The sequence below is a fragment of the Hypanus sabinus genome, chromosome 5 (genome assembly GCF_030144855.1).
Source record: "Hypanus sabinus isolate sHypSab1 chromosome 5, sHypSab1.hap1, whole genome shotgun sequence".
Classification (NCBI taxonomy): domain Eukaryota; kingdom Metazoa; phylum Chordata; class Chondrichthyes; order Myliobatiformes; family Dasyatidae; genus Hypanus; species Hypanus sabinus.
The window spans coordinates 30,708,314-30,735,104 of record NC_082710.1 but is presented as its reverse complement, the minus strand read 5'-3'; the positions used below and the strand labels follow the sequence as shown (position 1 = coordinate 30,735,104).

General features: G+C 39.8%; 1 protein-coding gene across 4 annotated transcripts in view; it reads right to left on the bottom strand.

The window, feature by feature from the left end:
• LOC132394031 (casein kinase I) overlaps positions 1–26,003 on the bottom strand; it is a 232,976-nt gene extending 206,973 nt beyond the window's left edge. For 2 of the 4 annotated variants that reach the window (XM_059969666.1, XM_059969667.1), the window contains exons 1-2: positions 25,794–26,002; positions 18,739–19,151 (exon numbers count right to left, since the gene is read on the bottom strand). In XM_059969666.1, coding sequence (XP_059825649.1) covers positions 18,739–18,895 — 157 coding nt within the window. In that variant the 5' untranslated portion in view covers positions 18,896–19,151; positions 25,794–26,002. Of the gene's footprint in view, positions 1–18,738; positions 19,152–25,793 lie in introns of all 4 variants that reach the window. The other 2 variants (XM_059969665.1, XM_059969669.1) reach the window with 2 other exon arrangements.
• Between the last annotated feature and the right edge of the window lie 788 nt (positions 26,004–26,791).

Sequence of the window (26,791 nt, the reverse complement as noted above, 5' to 3'; positions counted from 1 at the left end):
ATTCCAAGTAGCTTGGGTAAAATTTCAGGGAACTGGAAGCAGCATCTACTAAATCTTTGCTACTATTTGTGCATTACAGCACTTCCTGCCTTTATTTCAGATTTCCAGCAGTCGTGACTTCACTGCTGGGGACCCAAGCAGCATTGTATTTAATGAAAATTCAGGAAATTGGCAAAAATAACGCCACAGGATCAAGAGGTCTCAATTCTCCCAATCTAGTGCTCAGATTTATTTTGGCTCAGACTCCCAAACTCCCTAGTTTTATTCTCCTCCCCATCCCAGTCTCAAATTCAGTAGAAATGCATGAACTACCAATCCTTCCATTCAACAACTTCTGACTGCGGGGATAAAAGTCAGGACCTCCCTGTCTTTAAAACAATATCCAAACAAGACGGCTTCCCACGTACGTAATGTGAATTTAATCAACATTTCAATTAGGTTTGCAATTAAACAAATCACATAATCATGAATGAATTAATACAGAAACTATTTCATTTGCACAGTAAACATACAGCATAAATACTGTATTCTTCTACCCAATAGGGAATTGCCAGTAATTATTTCTGAGGTTTAAAATACCATTTTGACTTCTTAACTCAACAGCTATGTGAAACAAACATTCGGTGAATAATTTTAAGCATTTATTAAAAGTGCTATCTGTGCCTTGTCACACTTTGCCATTAGATCCCATCAGTTACTGATGAGAATTTAACTCCAACCTGCACTGAGCATTTTATTGCTTTTTTTAAAAATTAAATTCATACAAGGGACATGGGCACCACAGACACATGCAAAACCTCCCTCAAGAAAGTGGCAATTAGCTGCCTGCTTGAACCACTTCTGTCCTTCAGATGTGAGTACACCCAGAATACTGTTAGAGAGACAGCGCCTGGGGAAGGAATCCAAATTGCTGTTGGCAGGTAACAGAAGCGGTGCCAAGCCCGGCAACGTGGCATATGTACAGCGCGGAAATGATCTAAACATTATGGCAAATATCTGAAGCCTCAACGGTGGCCAAGTTACAAAAATCAATGTGAGCTTTCATATTATCACACACTTAAACGATAAAGAAATCTCACCACTCATTATCACAGCAAGCCGTAGACCATGACTCATTCCTTGACCATTCACTTAAAAACCATTTCCTGCACTTTCACTCAACTAATGCAAAATATATTTTTTAGCCATATCCAAATTATTGAGAATTCTGAAACAGCTCCCAATCAATTTGCTGATAAGAGTCATAGAAACATACAGCAAAGAAACAGACCCTTCGGCTCATCCAGTCCATGCCAAACTATTTGAACTGCCTCCTCCCATGGACCTGCACTAGGTCAACAACCCTCCATACCCCTACCATCCATGTACCTATCCAAACCTCAAACGTTGAAATCGAGCTCACATGCACCACTTGTGCTGGTAACTCGTTCCACACTCTCATAACCCTCTGAGTGAAGAAGTTTCCCCTCATGTTCCCCTTAAACTTTCCACCTTTCACCCTTAACCCATGACCTCTAGTTGTAGACTCGCCCATCCTCAGAGGAGAAAGCCCGCTTGCATTTACCCTATCTATACCCCTCAATTTCGTATACCTCTATCAAATCGCCCCTCACTCCCCTACGTTCCAAGGAACTAACTACCAACTAATTTGCTGATAGTCAGAGGCATAGAAAAATACAGCACAGAAACAGGCCCTGATTTTAGTACTGGTTTCTGTTCATCAACAACAAAAAATCCAAACCACTTGAGAATAGTTAATTTGTCTAGTCACCTACAAATATTTTCTTGCTTCCAATAAATTATCTTCAATGTTATTTATCTTCATTAGATTTCTAGTTCGGTGTCTGGACTAGAAGTTCTAGACATGCAAGTATGTTTTGTAGTCTGGGAGACTCATCAAGCTTGTTCAGGAGGTGCTCAAGACTCCAGGACAGCACTGTTTGTTGGATAACAACTTCCATGGTCCAGTAAATTTGGATCTGTAGTACAGCTCTGTACTAATTAAGTAATTCAAATCAAGAGCTTATTAAATTTAAAACTAACTGATCTCTCTACTAATCTATGCATAATTAACCTACCAGTGCCTAATTTGCAATCTTAGCCAACAACGCTCAGCTACCAGTTTTACTAATATACAAAAACAATCAGGTTACCTATTAATCTCAGGAATAGAATCATCACGTAACCAATAGGGTGTCCCCTAATTAAAAAAAACAATTCTCCTGCTCGGAGAAAGACGATCAAGGCAATATCTGTGGGCAAGCACTGAGTGTCAGGTCTCAAGCATGCCAGACGGGAATTATAACCTGTACTTATTTTGCTACATGGAAGGTCTGAAACAAAACTTTGACTCTGCAATCTCCCAAGACAAATAGAAGTCTCAAGCTGTCAGCTCCTAAGCAGTGAAAACTGTTCAGTGCAAGTTTGCCTCAAGTGGAGGCAGTGGCGTATACCTCCAGCAGCAGAGATGGCAAGAGTTGGAACTTCCTGAGATACAAGCAAGAGGAGCTTTTTTAAAAAAAAAATTACCTCATTACTATCCTGAAGGAATGGGCAGTACTCATTTTCAGTTCCCTAACAGCAGACCTCACAGGAGCAAGCTTTCAGGGTCTGGTTAAGACCTGCTCCTGCAGTTGTGGCCGGTGCTTTCCTGAACCAAACCCATGTGAGTAGATCACAAGTGCAACACCAATCTTGTATTACAAGCATACTAACGTCACTCAAAATTTCCCTGCAGCATCCAGGCACAAGACTATTAAACTACAGCCTACAATTTTCAGAAGTATATTATGTGAGCACAACATCCAATCACACAGAGCTAATTCCAGATTATATGCTGCAACATACAGAAAAAAATAACGTGATACTTCGCTTATTTTTTCTCATTTCTCAAAAGAAAGGATTTTGCAATGTCCAAGTTTCCATCAGACTCTTAAAAGTAGCAATATCCACCTCATCCTCCACAAAATTATAAAAGAAAATTACCAAATACAGTGTATTCCAGTTAACTGCGACACATTGGGGCCAGTACATTTGGCCTAATTAAGCGGCTACCACAATTAACCAAAGTTTCATGGAAATAGTTTAAAAAGGTATATAAAAAGACGAGCCACCATTCAACTGAGTAACAACTTGTGTATTTAAATGAAATGCAGAACACATCAGAACACTACCACTACTACTGTTGGTTGTCATATGACAGGAAAACCGTGAGGGAGAGTTTTTAAAGTGGAAAAGCCGAGGTACTGGGGCAGTTCCACTCTCTCGAACTCAGAAGTCTGGGTCCAGTGGGACGAGTAGATGTCACTACAGGGGTCTTCCCAGGTCGCAGTAGATGACCATGACATCTTCTGTTGTTCCTCATGCCCTTCACCCTCAATGTAGTGTTGCAGAACCGCCTTCCTGTCCGTTGAATCTCACTGCTGATCTCATCCGTTTAGTCCACAGGAGCTGACTTTACGCCCTAGGAAAGGCTTGCCCCTGTCTCAGAGGCATGAGATATAACAGCTACTCTTTTCCCAGCAGGGACCAAAGGGTAATATTCAAGATGATTCTCGATACCTTCAAATTCCTTGTAGTTCGTAACTTGAAGTAGTGAAATAATTCCATTTTCACTCCTGGCTGGTTCCAGCATCTTGGAGCCTGAATGCTTGAAACCATGGCAAGCAGAACAATGCTAAATTGTCTTATTATTTATTTCTCATCAGCTGTCAGTGACAAGAGTCACTTTTTAGCAGAAACTCACTGAACAGACACCAGTTACAAACTGCTAGATCAAAGCCTGATGGTGCACGCAGCTGACGGTAGTTAAAGACGGTTTGGTAACAGTCTCCTGAACAAATTAAGCGGCACGTTGTCCCAAATAAACAAAGGGAATCCCAGCTATTTTCAATATGTTTTTATTCTTTAACAAGTTGTTCCAAATAAGCAGCTGCCACAATTTACTGAAGCTCAATTAACTCGAATCCACTGTAACATATCTCACTAGACCAGGGGTTCCCAATCTTTTTTTCAAAAAAAAAAACACCATGGACCAATACTATTAAGTTAGGGATCCGTGGACCCCAGGTTGAGAACCCCTGCTCTAGACCATACGACCATAAGATATTGGAGAAAATTAGGCCATTTGTCCCAGAGCCAGCTTTGTCATTTGATCATGGCTGATCCATTTCCTACTCAACTCCATTCTCTTGTCTTCTCCTCATAACCTTTAATGTCTTGATTTATCGCTAATCTAACAATCTCCGCTTTAAATACACTCAATGACTCGGACCCCACAGCTGCCAGTGGCAATGAATTCTACAGATTTACCACCTTCCAGGTGAAGAAATTCCTCCTCATCTCCATTCTAAATGGATACTCCTCTCTTCTGAGGAAACATCCTCTCCACATCTATTCTAACCAGGCCTTTCAATATTCGAGAGGTTTCAATGGAATTCCCCCCACCTCCATTCTTCTGAGTTCCAGTGAGTACAGGTCCAGAGCCATCAAATACTATTCACATGATCAGCCCTTCAATCCCAGAATCATTTTCGTGAACAGTCTTTGAACCCTCTCCAACATCAGCACATCCTTACTTAGGTGAGGAGCCCAAAACTGCTCACAATACTCCAAGTGAGATGTTGCCAGTGTTTATAAAATCTCAGCATTACACCCTTCATCCCAAAAAGAATGCTAACATTACATTTGCCTTCCTTACCACCAACTCAACCTGCAAGTTAACCGTTAGGAAATCCTGCACAAGGACTCCCAGGTCCCTTTGCACATCTAATCTCTCAATTTTTTTTCCCATTTAGAAAGCAGTCTCCACTTTCATTCCTTCTTCCAAAGTGTACGATGATACACTTCATGACACTGTACTCCAACTTTCCCATTCTCCTAATCCAAATCCTTCTGCAACCTTTCTGCTTCCTCAACACTACCTGCCCCTCCACCTACCTTCATATTGTCTGCAAACTTGACCACAATGTCAGCAATTCTGTCATCCAAATCATTGGCACACAATATAAAAAGAAGCAGTACCAATATTGACCCCTACTGAACACCACGAGTCACCGGCAGCCAATTAGAAAAAGCTCCCCTTATTCCCACTCCTTGCCTCCTGCCAATCACTCAATGCTCTATCCATACTGGTATCTTTCCTAGAATAACATAGCTCTTTACTTGTTAAGCAGCTTCGCGTGTGGCACCTTGTCAAAGGCCTTTTGAAAATCCAAGTACGCAATATCCATCAATTCTTCCTTGGTATTTCTGCGAAGAATGCCAACAGATTTTCCTTTAAGGAAACTATGCTGACAATACCCCAAAACCTCATTCTTAACAATCGACTCCAACATGTTCCCAACCACGGCAATCAAGCTAACTACTCCCATGTAGGAACTTCAAATTTGAAGAAACTACCTTGTCTTGATCAAGTTCCCAGCATCTAATCAAACATATTGATGTGATGAAGATCAACTTACTTTATAGACATGGTATGGGAAAACTTGCTGTTAAAATCACAAGGTTTAAAATGCTTACAAAGCACAGCTCTGTAACACAGTATGTTAGCATTGTTGACCTCCATTGCTGAGGCAGTACAGAAATCTTGGAAGGGAAAGAAAGCAAGCAATAGTAAAAGCAAAAATTGATAACAATGATAGATTCAAGATAAGAAAACTGAAATATACACAGCAGGTCACATAGCATCCGAGGAGAGAGCAGCCAAGATAACATTCCAAATCAGTGGTCCTTCCAAGAAAATAAGTATGTTTTAAGTAAAAGTGAATTATTAACTATTTCAAGTACTGAATTAAGGTTATTGATCTGTTCCTCTTCTCTCTCCTAACAGATGTCACCCGACCTGAGTACTTCCAACATCTTGCGTTTCCACTTCCGTTTTCAATTTCTGCAGTTTTCTGTGGGGGGTAGGTGTATATTCAAGGAAAAGGAAAACGATGAACAAAATGAGTCAGAAGAAGAGGAAACAGATAAAGCTTTTTTTCCCTTAAAGAAAGACCTTAATCACACCTGCAAGGAGGGTTTAAAAAAAAAGGGGGATGTACAGGTAGTTAGATGATTATTAAGCAGTTATGGTTAGGCTAACCCATTGCCAGCAACCCTGAATCCTTCTGATTCGGAGTGGATTCAAATCCCATAGAGCTCTCAACTGACATTACAGTGGAAAAACTGAATCACTGCTTGGTGAGACCTGCTACCTCTTCAACGAGGTATTAAATAGAGAGCCCACATTTTCCTTCAGGAAGATTCCACGGCACGAGTCTGGAAAAAAAAGAACAGCAGAGCTCTATCTACAGTATTCTGTCTAATATTTAACCCTGAACCAATAGGTGGCCTCACAGCCCCAGATACGTTGGTTCAGTACAGACCTCCATTCCAGTCTGTGTGAAATTTGCATTCTTCCCCATGACTGCATGGGTTTCCTCAAACTACTCCAGCATCCTCAACCTACTACATCCAAAGACAGGTCTGTTAGCAGGTTAATTTGCTCTAAAAAGCTAACCCCAATGACAGATTCTTGCAGGGTCGGGGAGGGAGAAAATCAATGACAACATGGGGAGAATTAAATGGGATTAGAGCAGGATTTGTCCTGAGGAAGTGTCTCGACATGAAGCATCAGCTATGTATTAACCTCCATAGATACTGCCTGACCTAATGAGTTCCTTCAGCATTTTGCGTGTGCGTTGCTTAAGATTCGAAAAAGTTTATCTATGTTCAGCAAGCACTTGATGGGCCAAAAGGCCTCTTTCTGTGCTGTATTCCTCTTTGAGGGGGCTTTTAAATAAGGTAGTGTGGCGACCCACTTCCCAGCGCACTCGAACCGGCTCACAAAGTGGCGCATGCCGGCACTGAGGCCGGTCCCAAAGAGGGCGCCAAGCCTGCTTCACCAGCAAGGGGAAAAGCCCACGCGCGGGACGGGACTGTGAATACGCGCCTCCTACAGCATTCCCTCCCGGGGAGGGCAGGAACAGGAAGGCTTTAAAGCGAGGCCGCGAAGTTTGAATAAACCTCTTTTGCAACTGCAGCTCACCGACGTGTCGTTATTTCAGCGCTGCGTGTAGCACAACACTACAATAGGTCATCATCACCATACTGTTGATTTGAAAACTAACAGCAAAATCGAGGAACTGCCTTTCCTACATGATAATGCTGACTATATTTTTAAAGTCTGAAAGGCATTATATTTCAAAGGAAGGCATCACAATAGAAAAATACTGACATTCCCATTTTGCTCTAAGAATACAAAACAATAGTGCAGCTAAATCACTGAAAAAAAAGTGGCAGTTTTTAAAATTCAACCCAAATGGCAACAAACATTTCAGTGATATCCTACATTTGTACAAGGTTGTAACTTAGAATTTTATTTCCTATAGTATAACAAGCGTATGCATTTCTTCATGGTCAGGACTACATTTCTCTTACCTGTGAGATCAGTTCACAATTTGCCAGTATACAAGCCATAAGCAGTGACAGTTATCAGCAAATACAAGTTGAGCACCCCTTATCTGAAAATCCAAAATTCGAAAGCATCCAAAATCTTCTTGGGCACCGACATGACAGCGCAAATGGAAACTTCCACAAGACGCCGGGAAGGTTCCTAGATAATGCGCAGATCTCTCTGTGCAACACAGACAATTCTGAGAAGTGACCTCACATACCCTGAGTGGGGCCCTGCTGGCACCAGTTGGTTTAGCCAGATCTTCGGGCACCACTTGCCATGAGTTTTGTGCATATTCTGTGCTCTGTGCTGTGAAGAGGTTGTTCAAAATGTCAAAAAGCCCTGCAGTTACGCCAATGGGCAAGAGTGAAAAGAAAAAGAGGAAGGATTTATGTTCATCAGGAAAGTAAAGTTGCTGGAAAAACTTGACAGCGGTGTAAGTGTGAAGCGTTTAACTGAGGAGTATGGTGTTAGAGCAACCACTATCTACAACCTGAAGAAACACAAGGTCAAATGACTAAAGTTCTATGCTGAAAGTAATTAACAACAGTTATGAAAAAGAGAGAAACACTAAATAACGTGAAAAATGAAAATCTCAGTTATGCAACTGGTAAGAGTGAATTCATCAGCGGAGTGAACATGTGTTTAATGGTAACAAAGATCTATCAGGATGAACTGAAAACTGACAGCAATTGTGAATATTCAGCAGTCTGGTTGCAGAAATTTAAGAAAAGGCATGGCACTAATTTTTTTTTTTAAATGGTTTGCAATGATAAAGTGTCTGCTGACCACAATGCAGCAGAGAAATTGAAGGGCTCCAGCAACGTGCGTTCATTAACAGAACAAGAAATCATGTCAGTTTATAAAATCTTAGGAAGATTCCTGCAAGAAAAACCCTGTTAACTGGACGGACAACACTGGAAGAAACACAACGCACAATCCAGCAGGAAAGCCTCCTCATCCCGACAGCATCTGCTTCCTGGTCTCCGAACCCCTTCCGATGTTCCTCTCAATTATGTCAACGACAATGTACCCTCTCCCTCAAGCTTCTCTGACCTGACGTAGCTGTAGTGTTTGGTGTCACATCTATCTTCTTTTGTAAGCAAAAACCATCACTATTTTTGGCAATTGAAAAACACTGTTTTTGGCAATTGAAAAACACTATTTTTGCATGAAATCCGAATTTTATCTCCAACTAAAATCCCATCTTTGAGTGTAGCATGGCCAGTGTCAATTTTACGTTAAAAATTAAACGTTGACTTTTTCGCAGTTTTCATTGAATTTCTTTACAGATAATGTAATCTTACATAAAATCTTAAAAAATACAAATACTGTACTGTAATCTTTTAATCAAATACAGCATTATAGATGGAGACTGAAAACCTGCCGTTGTTTGCTGATTCAGGTATTGTCTTCTCATTCTGCTGTGTTGCTTTTGTTACCCTGCACACATTATATTTTCATTATATTAATTGTTGTTCCTCTCCACACCTCGTGACGCATCAGGCAATAACCTTGCCGTTTTGTTAGCATTTGTCTGTTTTTTCTTACAAGGACGAGTTGCTAGCTCAACACTCAACCGAGCACAGATGGAAAGTGTAGGAGCTGGTCAGATTCAAATCTGGAACCATTCACCTCAGTCTGGCGCTGATGCCACTACACCACCGGCCGGCTCAAAAAAAATTAATAGTTTGTAATAATTTTTACTTAAGTACGCAAGTGTAACAAACAAGTGCAAGACAAAGACTGCTTACTAACAGTGCACAAGTTCAGAGTCAAAAATTAGGACAATGCCAAACAGCCAATGACTGTCCATCTGAGCAGCAGAGGTAGTTAATAGCTTAACTTTCTGATGGTTCCATGTACACATTATTGTTTCATACACAAAATGATTAAATATTATAAAACTATATATAAGCTATATATGTAAGGTAAGTGGGTTTTGGGTTTAGACTTGGGTCCCAGCCACAAGATTATATTGTATCATTATACAGATGCAAATATTCCAAAATCAAAAGAAATCCTAAATCCATAACACTTCCGACCCCAAGCATTTTGGATAAGGAGTAAATGACCTGTACCATATTTTAAAATCGTTTGCATTTTGTTTGAAAATGGTCCATTAACATGGAATTACACAAACATTGCAAAAATGGCAGAAGGACACAAATGTATTTAAATACTCTCAATTTACAATTTTGGAATGTTTCATGCAAAAAAAATAACCAAAAAATGAAAACTCCTGCACGTTTCCATGAGATTTTAAAATCAAGCAGTACTAGCAGTCTTGCATTCCCAGGGAAGGTTGTGGTAATGTTTGAAGTCGGGCACAACAATAAACTAATCATTCAATACTTCAAATTAGAGCAGAGAGTTGAGTGGGGAGTTGGACAAGAAAGTAAACTGAAATGGATTATACATAAATAAAGTGGGGACTGTCTGCATTCAGTGCTGCATTCTCTCTTCTCCCACTCCCAAGAGTCAGAAGATACAAAGCTTGAAAACATGGACAACTTCGGTTCTGATCTCATAAAACAAGGCATTGAAGTTGGATCAGCAAACTCTGTAACACACAATGATGTTTTTCACAACAGAAATGCGTCAAAGCTGTACTATTTGTTATGAAGTGTCGGAAACCTAGCTGTTGTCACCTAATGAAAATAGTTCAATACCTTTTGTCTTTTCAGGTAAACCAGTCACTGTCAGTTTAATTCTCGTGTATAAAAATGTTACAGTGCTAACCCAAGCTAATGATCACTCTCCTATTAACTTCTCTGGATTAGTGTCAGGTTTTCCCTGATTATGCTCCAAGGAACCTTAAATCGTTTCAGTACATTGAAAACATACTGCACAAATACAAACAAGAGAAAATCTGCAGAAGCTGGAAATTCAGAGCAAAATAAATACAAAGCTGTTCCTGCTCAGATGACTGGGTGATTGGTATTTAAAATTATTCTGGAACATGCACTGTTTCATTTTAATCAGTTTCACAAAAGTAGGAGACAACTACATTTTGTTTTCATCGCTAGTGCCTGTGTATTTTGCTCCTGTTGTCTGTGCACAGAGATTACCAAGTTATCTCATTCTGTCCTTCACTTCATTCTAGCCCTTCAGTTTCAGCTGTATTCCCTTCTCCAATCCTCATGATTTCCCATTCCACCCTCTCAAAAAAGAGCACGTTAAGCAATAAGAGCCTGATTTAAACACATTAGCCCATGCTATTATGTGTGAAATAGACCAGATTTCCTACCCAAAAGATTAGCTTTCACATAGTATACAACATAGTACCTTCTGTACCTAATGACGTGGCCATTGAGAGTACGTCTGTGGTTGTCTGCTGTAGCCCGTGGTTCCACATGCTGCAAGTTCAGAGATGCTGTTCTACCCACCACTGTTCGAATGCATCGTCTGTTGAATTACAATTGCCTTCCATTCTGGCCATTCTCCTCCGACCTCTTCCACTAACAAAGTGTTCTTGCCCACAGAACTGCGCTCACTTGATTTTTTAAAATCTTATCCACACCATTCTCTGTCAACTCTGGAGACTGTCAAGTGTGAAAACCTCAAGAGATCATCATTGTCTGAGATGATCAAACTGCCCTGTCTGGCACCAGCAATCTCTCTGTGGTTAAAGTCACTTAGGTCATACTTCATCCCCATTCCACTGTTTAGTTTGAACAACAGAACTTTGTGACCATGTTGGCATGCTTTTATGTATTAACTTGCTGCTACATGATTGGCTGATTAAATGTCTGCATTACTAGGGTGTTCTTAATAAAATGGCCACTGAGTGTATGTGTTACAAATAAAAAGGTCTTTCAAAGTTTACTTAGATGATCTCATCTTCCCAACATAGTTTTTCCAATAACCTAACCACGATGTCACTTCGTGGACTACTTGAAAGTGATGAGGAAGTTGTGGATAAAGGCAATTCAAACTTAAAAATTCCACTACCTGAAGTACTTTTTTTTAATAAAGTCATGGTCAACAGGTCCAGGAGATTAACGTCCATGGATCCACAGCAATTTGGTAGCTCAGAAACACAAATGGCTTGCCCATTAAAACAGAATGTAGTGGAAGAAGGGTGTTTTTCTGACTAAAGATCTATGATTTGGTGTCACAGGAATTAGTACTACAACCCCTAATAATCCTGTGTAAGGCAGGTGGAACTTAACCTGGAGAGGTGTGAGGTGTTGCATTCCAGGAGATCAAATATTCGGGAAAATATACTTTTAAAGGCAGAACTCCAAACAGCTTTGAAGTGCAGAGGGACCTCGGAGCCCAAGTCCACAGCTCCCTCAAAGAGCCAACACAAGCAGATGGAACACTTGAAATGGATTATGGCATGGTTGACTTCATTGGTACGGGAACTGTGAATAATAGCCAAGAAGCGATAGCGCAGCTTTGGTTAGGCCACAAAGTACAGTGTGCATTTCTGATCACACTATTGCAAGCTGGACATGGAGGCTTTGGGGAAGTTTATAAGGATACTGACAGGATTTGAGGGTATTAGCCACAAGGGGGGACTGGACAACTGTGCTGTTTCCTGTCAAGCATGAGAGCCAAGAGGAGACCAAACAGGATGGACAATTGAAGTCTCCACCACCACCACCACACCCTGCCACCAAGAGTAGAAATATCAAAAACTAGAGAACATAGACTTGGGGCAAGAGGGGAACCGCTTCAAGATATGCAGAGTAGTTTATATACAAAACACTGGTAAACTCATGACATTTAAAAGAGGCTTTGATATACACACATGAATATGCAGAGAATGGAGGTAGAAAGGATTCTTTGAGTCTTGTTCAGCACAAACCATGAGTCAAATGGTATGCTCCTGTGCTGCCCACAAGATACAATTTGTACATTCAGACATTGAGCTTTCAGTGTTTTGTTATTTTTAAACTATGTCAACCTTGTCAGTGTCCAGCCCAGTTCATTTTACAAACCCCATTTCCAGAAAAGTTGGGATATTTTCCAAAATGCAATAAAAACAAAAATCTGTGATATGTTAATTCATGTGAACCTTTATCTAACTGACAAAAGTACAAAGATTTTCAATAGTTTTACTGACCAACTTAATTGTATTTTGCTAATATACAAAAATTTAGAATTTGATGGCTGCAACATGTTTACCATTGTGTCACATCACTTTTCCTTTTAATAACACTTTTTAATCGTTTTGGATACTAATTGTAGTAGATTTGCAATTGGAAATTTTGTCCATTCTTGCTTGATATAAGACTTCAGCTGCTCAACAGTCCGTGGTCTCCGTTGTCTGATTCTCCTCTTCATGATGCGCCATACATTTTCAATAGGAGATAGATCTGGACTGGCAGCAGGCCAGTCAAGCACACACACTCTGTGTCTACAAAGCCACACTGTTGTAGCCTGTCCAGAATATGGTCTGGCATTGTCCTGCTGAAATAAGCATGGACGTCCCGGTAAGAGACATCACTTTGATGGCAACATATGTCTCTCTAAAATCCTAATATACGCCTCAGAGTCAATGGTACCTTCACATACATGCAACTCACCCATGGCGTAGGCACTGATGCACCCCCATACCATCACAGATGCTGGCTTTTGCACCTTTCGCTGATAACAATCAGGATGGTCGTTTTCATCTTTGGCACAGAGAACTCGACGCCCGTTTTTTCCGAAAACTAGCTGAAATGTGAACTCATCTGACCATAGCACACGGTTCCACAGTCTTCCGGTCCATCTGAGATGAGCTCGGGCCCAGAGACCTCGCTGGCGTTCTGCATAGAATTGACGTATGGCTTCCTCCTTGCGTGATACAGTTTCAAGTTGCATTTCTGGATGCAGCGACGGACTGTGTTAAGTGACAATGATTTTCCAAAGTACTCCCGAGCCAGATGGCAATAATTCACAGTAGCATGGCTGTTTCTTAGGCAGTGCCACCTTAGGGCTCGAAGATCATGCACATTCAACAGAGGTTTCTGACCTTGCCTTTTACGCACTGAGATGTCTCTGAATTCTCTGAATCTTTTCACAATATTATGTACTGTAGATGTTGAAAGGCCTAAATTCTCTGCAATCTTGCGTTGGGAGATGTTCCTTTTGAACTGATAACAATTCTCTCATGACTTTTGGCACAAAGAGGTGAGCCACGACCCATCCTTGCTTGCAGAGACTGAGCCTTTGATGGACACTACTTTTATACTCAGTCATGATACCTCACCTGCTACCAATTAGCCTGCTTAACGTGGAACCTTCCAAACCGGTGTTACTGGAATATTCTGTGCACTTTTCAATCTTATTTTAACTCTGTCCCAACTTTTGCTGAGTGTGTTGCAGCCATCAAATTCTAAATTTGTGTATATTTACAAAATACAATTAAGTTGGACAGTAAAACTAATGAAAATATTTTCTTTGTGCTTTTGTCAGTTTAAAAAAAAGGTTCACGTGAATTAACATATCACAGATTTTTGTTTTTATTGCATTTTGGAAAATATCCCAACTTTTCTGGAAATGGGGTTTGTAATTCTAAGTCCGAGACTTGCATGGCTAACAGTAGTGAAAACTGAGAAGAAGCTACTGACATGATAAAGGAAGCCCTGAACACCAAGAAATAGAGAACCTTCATTGCTGCCCTAAATGCCAGCAGCATAACAGGAAGTAAAAATGAAACTACCTCTCTCCTGAGTGAAGTCTACGGTAATTCTCTTCAACAATTATTCATTATTTTCCAATATGTAAAAGAGAAAAAATATTTATTTGTAGCTCGCTGCGCATTCCAGTGACCTTTTAAGAGCCATTAAAAAATGAAACATGAGTATTAAGAACATTTTCATGAGCTTCTAATGTTCCTCAATTAATACTGTAGCTACATTTCTAAATAGTACTTGATTGGCATAATGCCCCTCAGAATGCCCCAGGTTGTGAAACAACTACACAAATGGAAGGTCTCTCTTTGGTTCTTGGCTGTCCTTGAAAATAGCACTTTAACAGCTGAAAATCAAAAGTTAATTGACAACAACCAAGAGATTTAACACAATCACCCAGAGGCTTATTTTAGAAACTCAAAACTAATCTGTAGCACAAGTGCTTTCCACCAAACCTTTCAAGGAAGAGATTGACAAGATCCACGCGAGTACCAGGAGAGCCGTGGAAAAGTGCAACATGTCTTTTGGTCTCCTGAAATAGTTTGTGGCACAGGACAAACAGATGCAAAGTTTTTTGCAGCATTATACTTGTGAAAACTTGTTAACGGGGCAGGGATTTGAAAATAAAACAGAAACAGTCCCAAAGGTAATCTCATAAAATGTTGTTCCTCACTGCCTCTAGCACTTTCAAATGCTCATCTTCTTTGAAACTTGATATTAGAAGAGCAACTCTTAATAGAGAGTGAAGTTAAGGAGCCACCTGACAGGAGCCCGATTCAGGACTAGGTTTTGCAAGCTCCTTCTAGCCCACAATGACAATGCTTTCCTGCTCTGCTCATTTGTGAGATAAAGCTGATTAGGGACATCCCCTGATAGACAGCACCTTCATCCTAATCTTTAGAACATCCTGAAGAGTCTTGTTGCTCTTCCTCAACCATCTTCATTTGCAAAATAAATCTCTGCATCTGTTTGTTCTGCACTGCAGACTATTTAAGGAGACCAAAAGACATTTTCTACTGTGTTCCTAGTACTTAATGTAAATCTTGGTTATGATTGGAGAGCACACGAATAATGAGACAGGAAAGAATTGCACTTATCATGCCATAAAAACACTACACTGTCAGTGATGGTAACAAAGAATTCATGGATTGGGCATCTTTGTGAATAAGAAAGCAGTCCCTGGTAGTTTAAGCATGCTCCTTGATAGTTGGAAGGCTGAGTAATCTGCAATTAGTTCAGAAGATACATGTGCAGGTGTCTCAATATCAGCATAATCTCCCAGGAAGTGCAACAGACTAGCTTGAAACTACTGGTTCAACTGAGATTCCTCCACAATGACTACAACATGGAGCTTTGAGTTCCAGTTCATTTTGGCAAGTCAAGAAATAGACACAATAATGAAGCATATAAAAGGTTTAGGTATAACACCTAGGAATTACCTCGTCAAATTCTGCTATTTCACTTGGAAATTATCAATAGTGCAAAATAAAATAAATTATGTGCTACTACTATCTATAAAATTAAATTCTAGGTGATCCAAGTTCAAGACATATTGCCAAATTGTCCACTCACAAGAATGAGATTCAAATTTGTCAAACCGCAAAGCAGAAGTTTAATCATTTAAATTTGCCTTGTAACCCAAATATAGCACAGAATACAAAGAAAAAAAACTTCTCAGTAAGCTTCCTAGCCTTAAGAATACTTCTGCCTAACGTGCACTGGCATGAGATTTACAACTACCAAAAGCAAATACCACTGACTCTCAAGGATGGAATTGTGGGCCCAAATCTACAAACAACTAGATCCTGATTGCCTATGCAAGTTTTACACTAGGTTTCTTCCCACCAACCAATCTTCACACTGGCATTTTAAGTTTGTTTGAATAGCCAATCTATCAGTTTATACCGTTGAAGACCAAGTTGCTATCTCATATGAGAAAAACTGTTTCTATCAACAGTTCCTCAGATCTGGTACTGTAAGAGCTCCTATCTCCCTTTTAGTCATTCCAAAAGCATGACTCCATTCTAAAGCATTTTGTTGAACAGATAGTGTTCCACAAATATTACTTCCTTGTAACTGAATATTTTCCCTTGATTATCAAAAGAGCTAAGCCATTTAGACCCAGATTCATTGCACCATTCACTAAGACAATGGGTGATCCAAACTTACTTCAAGTCCACTTTCCTGCCCTACCCCATAACTCTGGGTAATTGAAGGATGTTTGACTGTATCCAAGATTTCAGCCTCCACGGTTTTCTAGAACAGAATTCCAAAGTTTCACAACCCTCAGACAGAGCAATTCTTCTTCAATCTTACTTGAATAGCCCCTGATCCTGAAACTATGGCCTCTGTTCCCAGTTCTCCCATTCACCCCTGATGGGAAAATATCCTCTCAGCACTTACCATATAAAATCCCTAAAAATTTTATGTTTTGATAAGATTAACTCATTTTTTTCAACTCCAGAGAGTCCAGGCATAACCTGCTCAACTTTTCCTCTTCAACCTTTCATTCAAGATCATCTTTCCACAGCGAGGACCACCTTTATGACACCTCAATAATATATCTTTCCTTAAATAAGGGTCCCAAATCTGTACACCGTATTCTAGATATAGCCTTACTGTTATCTTGTACAGTTGTAGCAAACCCTCTTGAAACAAAAGTCAGTATTCCACAATTTCTCCTATTACCTGCTGTAACTTGGTGCGGTTTCTCCATTTAATATTCTGCGTTACAATCATTCTTTGTTCCAAAAGTGTACATTACATTTCACACATTAATACCGAGGGTAGAAAGTTGGGGTATGAACAATTAATCTTGACATATACCACTTGCATCTTCCCTCCCAATCCCCACCCTTCTTTGTAATATAAATAAAGATCCATAAATGCCACTTTACCCTCATTTCATTCCAGTAAACCCTACATGTCTGCACGACCAACATTGATCTTTGTAGCATCCCACTGGTCACCAGCTGCCAAGCTGGAAGTGCTTGGCAGCTTGGAAGTCTCCAACCTCTCTTGCGGCTTCCTGCTAGCTAGCCAGTTGGGAATATCATCCCCAACACTGTGATTACTCATCTTGCAAACTTCTTTTTTTGTCACTTTGGACGCCTTTTGAAAATGCAAGTATAATCACACCTGTGGCTCCGGCTGATCTTCCCTCAAAAGATCTCTAATCAGTTTGTCTTCCCTTCTTGAAACCACGCTGAATCTGTTTACGCAGATTATGACTTTCCATATGTTTTACTATTACATCAAATATTTTTCTACTACTAGATAATGGGTTAATTAGTTTATAATCACCCACTTTTTGAATCAAGAGCAACACATTGGCAGCTTTCCAAACCTTCATACCTCTGCAGAATTCAGAGATTTTGGAAGATTAGTGCTGAATTAACAATTACCCCTTCTAGGAGTCTATCATACAAATCCTCACATCCAAGAAACTTGGATCCCATTAGTTTGCCTCAGTGATTCTCTGATTTTGGTGATGGTATTTAATTCCTCCCCTATTATTTATTAGTGGGATTTTGGTGGCACCTTCTACCATAAAAAGCTATGCCAAATATTTATGTCTGCTATTACCTTTTACCTATAATTATTTCTCCTGCCTCAATCTCCAAAAAGTCCAAGTTCACTTCGCTCTGTCACATGCTTTATATTTCCTGATTATCTGAAATTCATTGACAGACTTTACACTTCTTGCGAGTTCGCGTACACTGCTTATATTCTCCTTCTTTACAACCTGATGGAACACAATTTACCAACTTAATATTGAATAAAATGTCCCTCCAAGATTACAATTATCTGACAGAGTAGTTAACAAATTCTGATGTTCCAAGCGTTAGGATTTATCCACTAATAAAGACAAAAAAAAACACTCAGTACAGCCTTTTCCGAACATCAGGATGAAGCAAATAAGTTACAAAAGCAGCTGAAGTGCTTGAACTTAATGAGATTGCCAAACACTTTCAGCCTGGTGAACTCAAGAGATGCTGTTAAAATTTAGCTCCAGAGGCACCATCTCAGAAACTCATGCCCGTGTATCACACAGTGAATTCCCACCCCAGAAACATTGATTTCAACATTGAGCTTGATACTTCAAACTCAAACAGAAAGAATGTTACACTGATAATCCAGTGTCCTCTCTTAGCAGGATTGGAACAAACAAGAATAGATGAGTTCAGTCAAATGGCCTCAGTGATGTTTATCAATCAAAAGGTAATGAAACTCAGGAGGAACCATTCTATTCATTTGATTTCACAAGATGAATTTCCAAATGTACTCAAATTTTCTTTTGACGAGATCTTCCCTAAACTCCAACTTCAGAGGGGTTTTTGAATTGTTTCATCTTTTAACCTACACCGCTGAGCTCACATTTACAGAGAAACCTTTTCCGAATGTTGAAAACATTTGGTCTCTATTGGGTGTTGATTAACACTGGGTTTAAGTTATTACAGGAGAAACAAAAGATAAAATGTCATCAAAAAGACAGAATCCCAAACCTGCTCAATACAAGAAATTTCCCAGTTTTGTTCATAATCTTATCAGCTCTCCAAAGCTTAATAAAGTAAATTTGGTGTCTTGGAAATCAGAAAATATATGAAACACTTCAGTAATTGCAGAAAAATTCAGACAATTTTCAGTGATATGAGTAATGGAGTTTCTTACCTAATCTAAGTTCTCCAAAATTGCCACATCCTATCTTCTTTCCAACCCTGAAGTTGGGTCCAACCATTAAAACACCAGAATTATGGGCACTTCTTCCACCACTCCTCGTCATTCTAGACCTTTCATCAATTTTATCTTTATCTTTAGTTTTCTCCATAATGAACTCCGACTTATGGTGATTTTCTGTATGTACTCGGTTATGCAACTTCAGATTGTATAGTTCCACAGCGGAAGCATCATCCGCCACCAAATCAGTGAAGCAGCTCAGCCTGTTCAATCGCTGGCAGAGAATTCAAAAGTCATTTTCATCCCATTCGCAAAATCTTCCTTGGTATTGACAACAGTAGTGAACAAGTTCCAACATTTGTACAAGATGGCTGCCCCAACTAACAGTTCACAGAGTCGCTGCAGCCCTGCAAAATTAAAAAAAAATCATTTGCTGTTGTCACTTTGCAATCTGACTTAATGACACATAAGCATGAATATCTACACTATTAGCTTCTTAAAGCACAAAATGCAGACTATCTCAAATTGACAAATATCAGTTTTATATGGCATTCAAGATATATTAAGAGAACGTGGCATTTTATACACCAGGACGAGTAGCGTAGCGGTTAACTCGATGCTATTACAACTCAGGACACCCTGGAGTTCAGAATTCAATTTCGGCGCCACCTGTAGGGAGTTTGTACGTTCTTCTGAAACTCGTGGGTGTCCTCCCACAATCTGAAGACGTATCGGTTAGTAGGTTAATTGGTCATTGTAAACTGTCCCGTGATTAGACTGGTGTTAAGTAGGTGGGTTGCTGGGTGGCACAGCACGTTGGACCAGAAGGGCCTGTTCCACACCGCATCTTTAAATAGAAAAAATACATTTTTTTAAATTCTGAATGGAGTAACCGATGTTCTCTCCATAGCAAATCCACATACAGCATCAAAAAAAACAAACCTGAAAGTTATTTACATACATATTCTTTTAACTGCAAATGCAATCTTTTTTTTAAATGTCCTATTCTTTGCAGACAACCCTGGTAACTGCTGTAGGTCAACTTTACAGGACAAAACCAATTTCACTTCTCAGAATGCTATAATCTGAGTAATAGAGCAGTTGAGATATTGTTTTACACTCATTTTTACGCATACCCAAATAATTTGCTTGGTGAATGTACTGTGTACAATGGCATCAAGACAGACCGGCCAGACAGATTCCGGGGTTCAGTTCCAAACTCAGGAAAACAAGGTCAGGCCACACAGCTGCATTACTTCTACAGCAGTTAGCATTGTTTCCAAAATGGGATTGGGGAAGAATTCTTGTTCTTGAAGGGTATACACTCTGAATTGAAGACTGTCCAGATCAGTGAAGCACCAGAACTTCTAGGGGGGAAAAAACTGAAGTCAAAGATATAATTTTTGGTAATTTTCCATCACAATCTTTCAACATATTTAACAGTTGGCTGAAATCAGAGAATTCAACTGTGTAACTTCAGATGACAGAAAACTAAAAAATAATGACAGTAAACCTTCTCCACTTGTGCTTATTTGCCCATTTTTACTCTTCAAATTGAAGAAACCAGCTCTAAAAGTAAGAATCTTTTTTTATATAAAAGAGTGAGTGAAGAAACATACCTATAGACATGAAGGACAAATATTTGGAATTCATTTCTACAGTGCTCCAGATAATTGAAACTGGTAAAATGCTTTCAAAATTAAAAACTAATTATAACTCAAGCAATTGGAAATAATAAATGCACCTTTTAGAATAATTAAAATGGAAAAACTGCACAATTTTTGTTATTAAATGAAAAATGCTTTTTATAAGACAATGCCATGCATTGGAACCCTCCAAATTCTCAAAATGGTCTAAAAAGGATTGCAGGATACAAGTCGCTGCTCCAATCAAACTGATTGTAGTCAAAGTCTGTCAGAATGTCAAGTTAAAAAAAACAATAAAAAAGATCCTTCACTCAGAAGAGACACATTTCCTTTGGGAGAACCTACTGATTCATACACTGCAAGATTTGATCTTACCAAATTTTCTAATACATGACTTGGCTCCCAAAACTCACCAGTTTCTGAAACACATTCTGATTGTTGTTCAAATAAATTGAAGAATAAAAACCAGAAGTTTACAAGCCACTGAGGAAACGGATCTGACAGGATCAAAGTAATTGAATCAAATTTGAAATTTCTTGCTGCAATTCTATCAGCGAGTACTGAGACTTGGGTTGAGTTGAAACAGAGAGTTACTGGCAAAAATAAAGCTCAGTTCAAAAGCTATGCATGGTTACCCTGATCGGCTGTCAGGATATTTGCATTTTCTTTCCTTGTTTCCCCCCCTCATCTGAACAGTGGCTGAAATGAAAATCTCCAACACAAAATGAACACCTTCTGCAGTATCGTCCAAAGCCAAAATAACTTCCAATGCTGAATTTCATAATAGCTTAAGAATTCTTCCATTACAAGGCAATTTTGTACTTTGCTTAATCTTTCCATAACACGCAAACAAACAAGGTGATCAACTCGTAGCTGTTACTAGAGTTTACTCACTTCCTATTGTTAAGCGTTGATCTGACATTTCAATGATACGGAACTTTCTTATGAGAAAAGTAAAATTAATTGCAACTACTTGTGATTCACTTTAAAAAAAAACAACTTGGCAAGTAAGCCAGCAGTGAAAAATTTATCCGAACTTCAAATAACTTCCAAACCAAAAAAAAGCATGATTCAGAAAAAAAGGAAGGGGGGCGGGGGGGAAGCAAGGCTATAAAAACCAGTCACGATGGATTGCCTTCTCTTTAGATCTTTAATTGCATGTGCAACTGCAGCTCCATGTTCACTTCCTCTTCACTGGTGTCTAATTACCTGCCACAAACAGTTTCCCACTGTTGTATTACCTGCCAAAAAACGAACTCTTTCACATAGAACCACAATCCATACAGCACAAAGCCAAATGCATCAGCACAACCACAGAGCATTCAATACTGCAGCCACTGCCTCTTGTTCCTCCATCACTATAATCAATTAGATTACTTGAAATATATACACACACACACCAGAATCAGTTTATTTTTTAAAATAGGTTTTTCATTATTTTCATGTTTTATGATTTTATTTTTAGCCAATGCCTTTTCGGAAAATAACTGAAGAAATAAGAATAATGGGGAAAAGTGTAGAATCAACTAGACTTTAATTTCTCAAACGCAAACACAAGGAAATCTACAGATACTGGAAATTCAAGCAACACGCACAAAATGCTGGTGGAACGCAGCAGGCCAGGCAGCATCTATAGGAAGAAGTACTGAAAGGATCTCGGCCCGAAACATCAACTGTACTTCTTCCTATAGATGCTGCCTGGCCTGCTGCGTTCCACCAGCATTTTGTGTGTGTTGCTTGAATTTCTCAAGTACAGGTTTAAGTAATAAAATCCTATTATGAAAGAGCAGATGGCAGTGCGATGGCAGTTGTGTCCAAAACTCAAGCACAGCTGAAGAATGGAGAAAGAAAAATAGATAATATAATCATTACCACTTTACAGAATCAATGGCCTGTTCAGTGAGGAAATCTCCTGCTGCAAGACAAAGTAAATGCCTCAACATGAAAATGAGTTGACAATGATTCAATCTATCTCACTGCCCCAGGCCAGACAAATGAGCTAGGATCTGGGAAATTCACAGAAACACCAAGGACAGGCCTCTGCAATGTTCCCCTTGATTCAAATGTCCCACCAACACAGAGCATGCAAATTCACTTAGAAATAGACCACAAAAGCACTAAATCATTTCTGAGTGCAATTCAATTTCTTCAGGAGAGAAAAAGAGAAAACTAAATCCAAGGAGATAATTTTAGCCGAAATATACCTGACCCTGTAATTAACTACAGGAGCAAAAGAAAGCAACAGGACACAAAAAAAAACATTGAAAATATCCACTTATCAAGTCCACAACTTTAGCAAAAGCAGTATTTTTAAGCTTTAATTTAAAACTTGTCTTTACTCTTTTTTTAAAAAACACAATATACCGCTAGACCCTCTAGCTTGGCATTAGTCGCATCAGTATCTAGAAGTTAAAAGGCCACAAATTCATTATATTTACAAGTCAAAGAATATACTAGCAAGCTAATTAACTCAGTGTCAGCAAAACAAAAAGTAACCAAAACCCCATGACACAAGGTTCAAAGTCAAATTTCTGCCTAAAATCCAGATCCCTTTCTTCGAGACAAACATTTAAACTCACAAGACAACAGCTTAGTTAATTTTCTCTGCAGACCCTTTTGAATTAATTGTATCAAAAGCACATGGAGTCACCAAACATCAGTCCACCGAACTCAACAGATGATCACCAATCTCAAAAATGGCACAAGGCAAGTGGAAGAGAAAATGGGAAAAGGGATACGATAATCATCCTTCATAGGGCAGAAGTTTTATAGCAACTAATTCAAACATAAGACTCATTTAATCCCAATACAGGCTTTATAAACTTTAAGATTTAAACAAAGTAATCCTTAAGTTAAATTACAGAAGCATGAGTGCACTTACAAAATAAATTATCACAGATGGAATACATTTTCAATTGTGGCAAAAGTCATTAAATCATGAACATATAAATATATCTGCTCCACCATAGGAAAAATATTATCCATAATTCTCACAACCTTTCTATTGGTAAAATGTCTTCAATACAACTTCTGCAGCTTTCTCAAATCCAAAGATTCATTATCATCCGCAGAAAGGAATTGTGCTTTGATCTCACTCCGCAAATGACTTGGACAATTTCCTGACGCAATGTTCCCTAATTATACAATTTCCAGAGGGATCAAAATCTTAACATATACCCTGTTTAACCCTCACAATTCCGAAAATTCTTCCATGATATATAAGCAACGTACACAAAATGCTGGAGGAACTCAGCAGACCAGGAAGCATCTATGGAAAAGAGAAAATAGTCAATGTTTCAGCCTGAAACATCAACTGTACTCTTTTCCATCAGTGCTGCATCAGCAGATTTTCTCTTGTCCATTGATATGGAAACTTATTCTTGTCAACGTACCACTCAAACCTTTCTTCTTCAAACAGCTGCTCTTTTTGACACTGTACTACAAGTACTAACTTAAAGCAAGGTTCCTTTAGCCTGTACTCCAGCTTTCAGGCAAGAATAAAGGCAATTACTTAATGTGCTTGTGTTAATTTTCTATATTCTGTGTACAGGTCTCCCCACATCTCCTCTCAATATTGACATTACTATTTTATTTAGTCGAAACAGGTTGTTCAGAATATGCATCGAATAACTTCCCATTAGACCTGCCCCTTTTTGTTCACTCATCTTTCCGTTACCATTATTTCCATTCCCTATACCATTTAGTTCCCCATTTTGTTTTGCGTCGTCGGAAACCGAGAAACGCGCCTGGGTTTCCTCTCCATTTGTTGCCTGCAGTGGAATATTTTCGAACTACCTCAATGTTTTCTGACCTACTGATGTATTGGATTAAAGGAAATACAAATACTCAACGATGCTGACTTTGCCTCTACGAATTCTTGTAGCGCGTATGTTTTGAAAATAAAAATTACAGAAGAATGAAGAACTGCCTTGGTCCACAACACTCGCTGGTCACCAAGACCGCCTGGACCTGCCTCACCAGCCGTGCATCAATCACACTGCCGAGGACAGTAAACCTCACCACTCCAGCAGAATGGTAAGGGATTGCAAAAATAATCCGGTGTGCTGCTTTATATTCCTGCTTCAAATTAACTGCACAGCATACGAGGAAGCAACTGATAAACAGGAGACGTTGCAAAACGATCATTTCTCTCAAACAGTAAAACCAAGACCACGGTCACTGAGCTAGTAACTTCTGTGAGTTAAAAGGAAAGGCCTTGGTTAGCCACAATCAAATGCGGGCAGGCCTCTTGTCCTTTGCAACTCAGTTCACTTGTTGAATGGGAGAAATCACAATTCGCAGCGGGCCAAGCATCTTCTGTTTGCATTGTCCGGCACTTCCACAACTCGGATGGCTCGCTTTGGGAATCAGCTCCAACAAACTTAATCCAGGCCAATAAAAAAAAACAGGCTCATAAAAATAAGAGAAAGCAACACATAGAAATTCCAACATTCCTACAACGAAGGTCCCTATTAATGCGAGCGCACAGAAATGATGGTGGGGGGGGGGGGACAACTTCCAGGCCTCACCGAGAAAGGGCTATTCAAATACTGCGATTACCAGCCTCACATTAAATAAGAGCGCAGTGCAAGAAACCCGTTCGCCAAATGCAATCTCGTTTCCTAAATCGTATTTACAAACATTGTGAAATCATAGGCTCGGACGATTCTGTTTGGAAACTGCCACTTTAACGTCATCGTACAGTAAACTGAGTCATCTGCAGGCTTACTCATTAAAACCTGTGAACAGTGCTCTTTATTGCCGGGTAGTTTTCTCACCGGGAGTTCTGCAATAATAAAACGCAAGCTAGCTACGTAAATTCACAGGTTTTGGGCTCAACCCAAAGCAGTGACAAGCTCAGAGACAGGAAGGAGACCAAGGCTGGGGCCAGTAGGTTTTCTTAACATGAAGCAAGATAATGAGCGCTAGCCACAAAGCACTCTGAAGCACAAGATCCAAGATATGATCAACCTATTCTCTGTTTTATAGTTTTGAATGCCGTAAATAATCCGACACAAACACATAAAGCTAACTCCAATGGGAAGGGTGGAGTGTCCCATCGGTTCCATTCCCAATGCGGGCCTTAAATAATAATCATTTGCCACACAGAAACTGTAAATCAACCAATATTACAATTCCCTTTTTGCCTTCCATAAAAGATTCAAGTTGTCAGCGGAAAATAAAATTGATAACCTTCACTGTAACCCCCCCAAAAAAAAACACCTCTAACAAACCCCCAAACTGGGATTAAAACTGGCGATTTCCATCGTGCAGGAGAAACTACAGGCAAAACTACACACGGCCAAGACTTCGAAAAGGATATAATTTACCCTCCGGTAAACACAAATAAGAAAAGACACGCACGCACACTTGCAGGTTGGTATAAGACTAACGCGCACAGACCTGGTTATTTTGCGGGCGCTCGGGTTTGACAGAGTCCTGGTGTCCCGCGGTCCGAACGGGAGGCTGGGCTGGGCTGGGCTGGGCTCTGCTCCGCTGGGCTGGGCTGGGCTGGGCTGGGCTGGGCTGAGCTGGGCTCCGCTGGCTCCGAGTCCGACCAGAGGCCGCGCAGCCGCCGACACCAGGCTCTCGGCGGCTTCTTTTTTTGTTACAAAAATGTTCCGAGTCACAGAGCGCGAGAGCGGAAATCCCCGGGAAAACACTCTGATTGACAGCAGGCTGGCCAATCAGCAGGAAGCAAGCCCGAACTGCAACGCCGGCGACACACACTGGCCGTCGGGCTGAACGGACCGTGTCGGAGTGTCTGGTGTGGATTTCATAAACACTCAGGCGGCGTGCGGAGACAAATACCACGCCGCAGAATTATTGATAATTATTAGCTACTGGCATCGTTTTTAATATTCGCTAATAGTATTGAATGAAATAAAACGTAAAGTGCACTACTCCGAAAAAATAAGTTGGTCTGTTTAAAGCTTTGAACCACAGAACACGGAAGTTTAAGTTCTTCCTCGTCTGTTAAAGTAACAGGGTTTTTAAATCAATCTATATTGCAATCCAAAAATGTGAATTTCAAAACTCAATTCAGAAACATACTATAAGAATTCGTCATTGCAGCTGCACTTACATGTAATGCACAAAGTTAGACGCTATGGCTCCATCAATCGAGGTGAAAGTTTGGCAGAGTAAATATCAATTGTAAAATTTTCGAGATTACAGTGTTCTGATGTGAAGATGTATTTGCAATACAGTATGTAATGGGCGATTCGTTGCACATGCCTTCAACCAAACAGGCATTTAGCCCAACAAAAACATTTCCGCAGCAGAGCTTCTCCGTGCAACCCAACACCCTTAAGTACTCTTTATCTTCAAACACCCGCTACTAATTTTTCTTTCAAAATGATTAATGAATTTTACCCAGATCAGAGAATCTCAGGATCTGC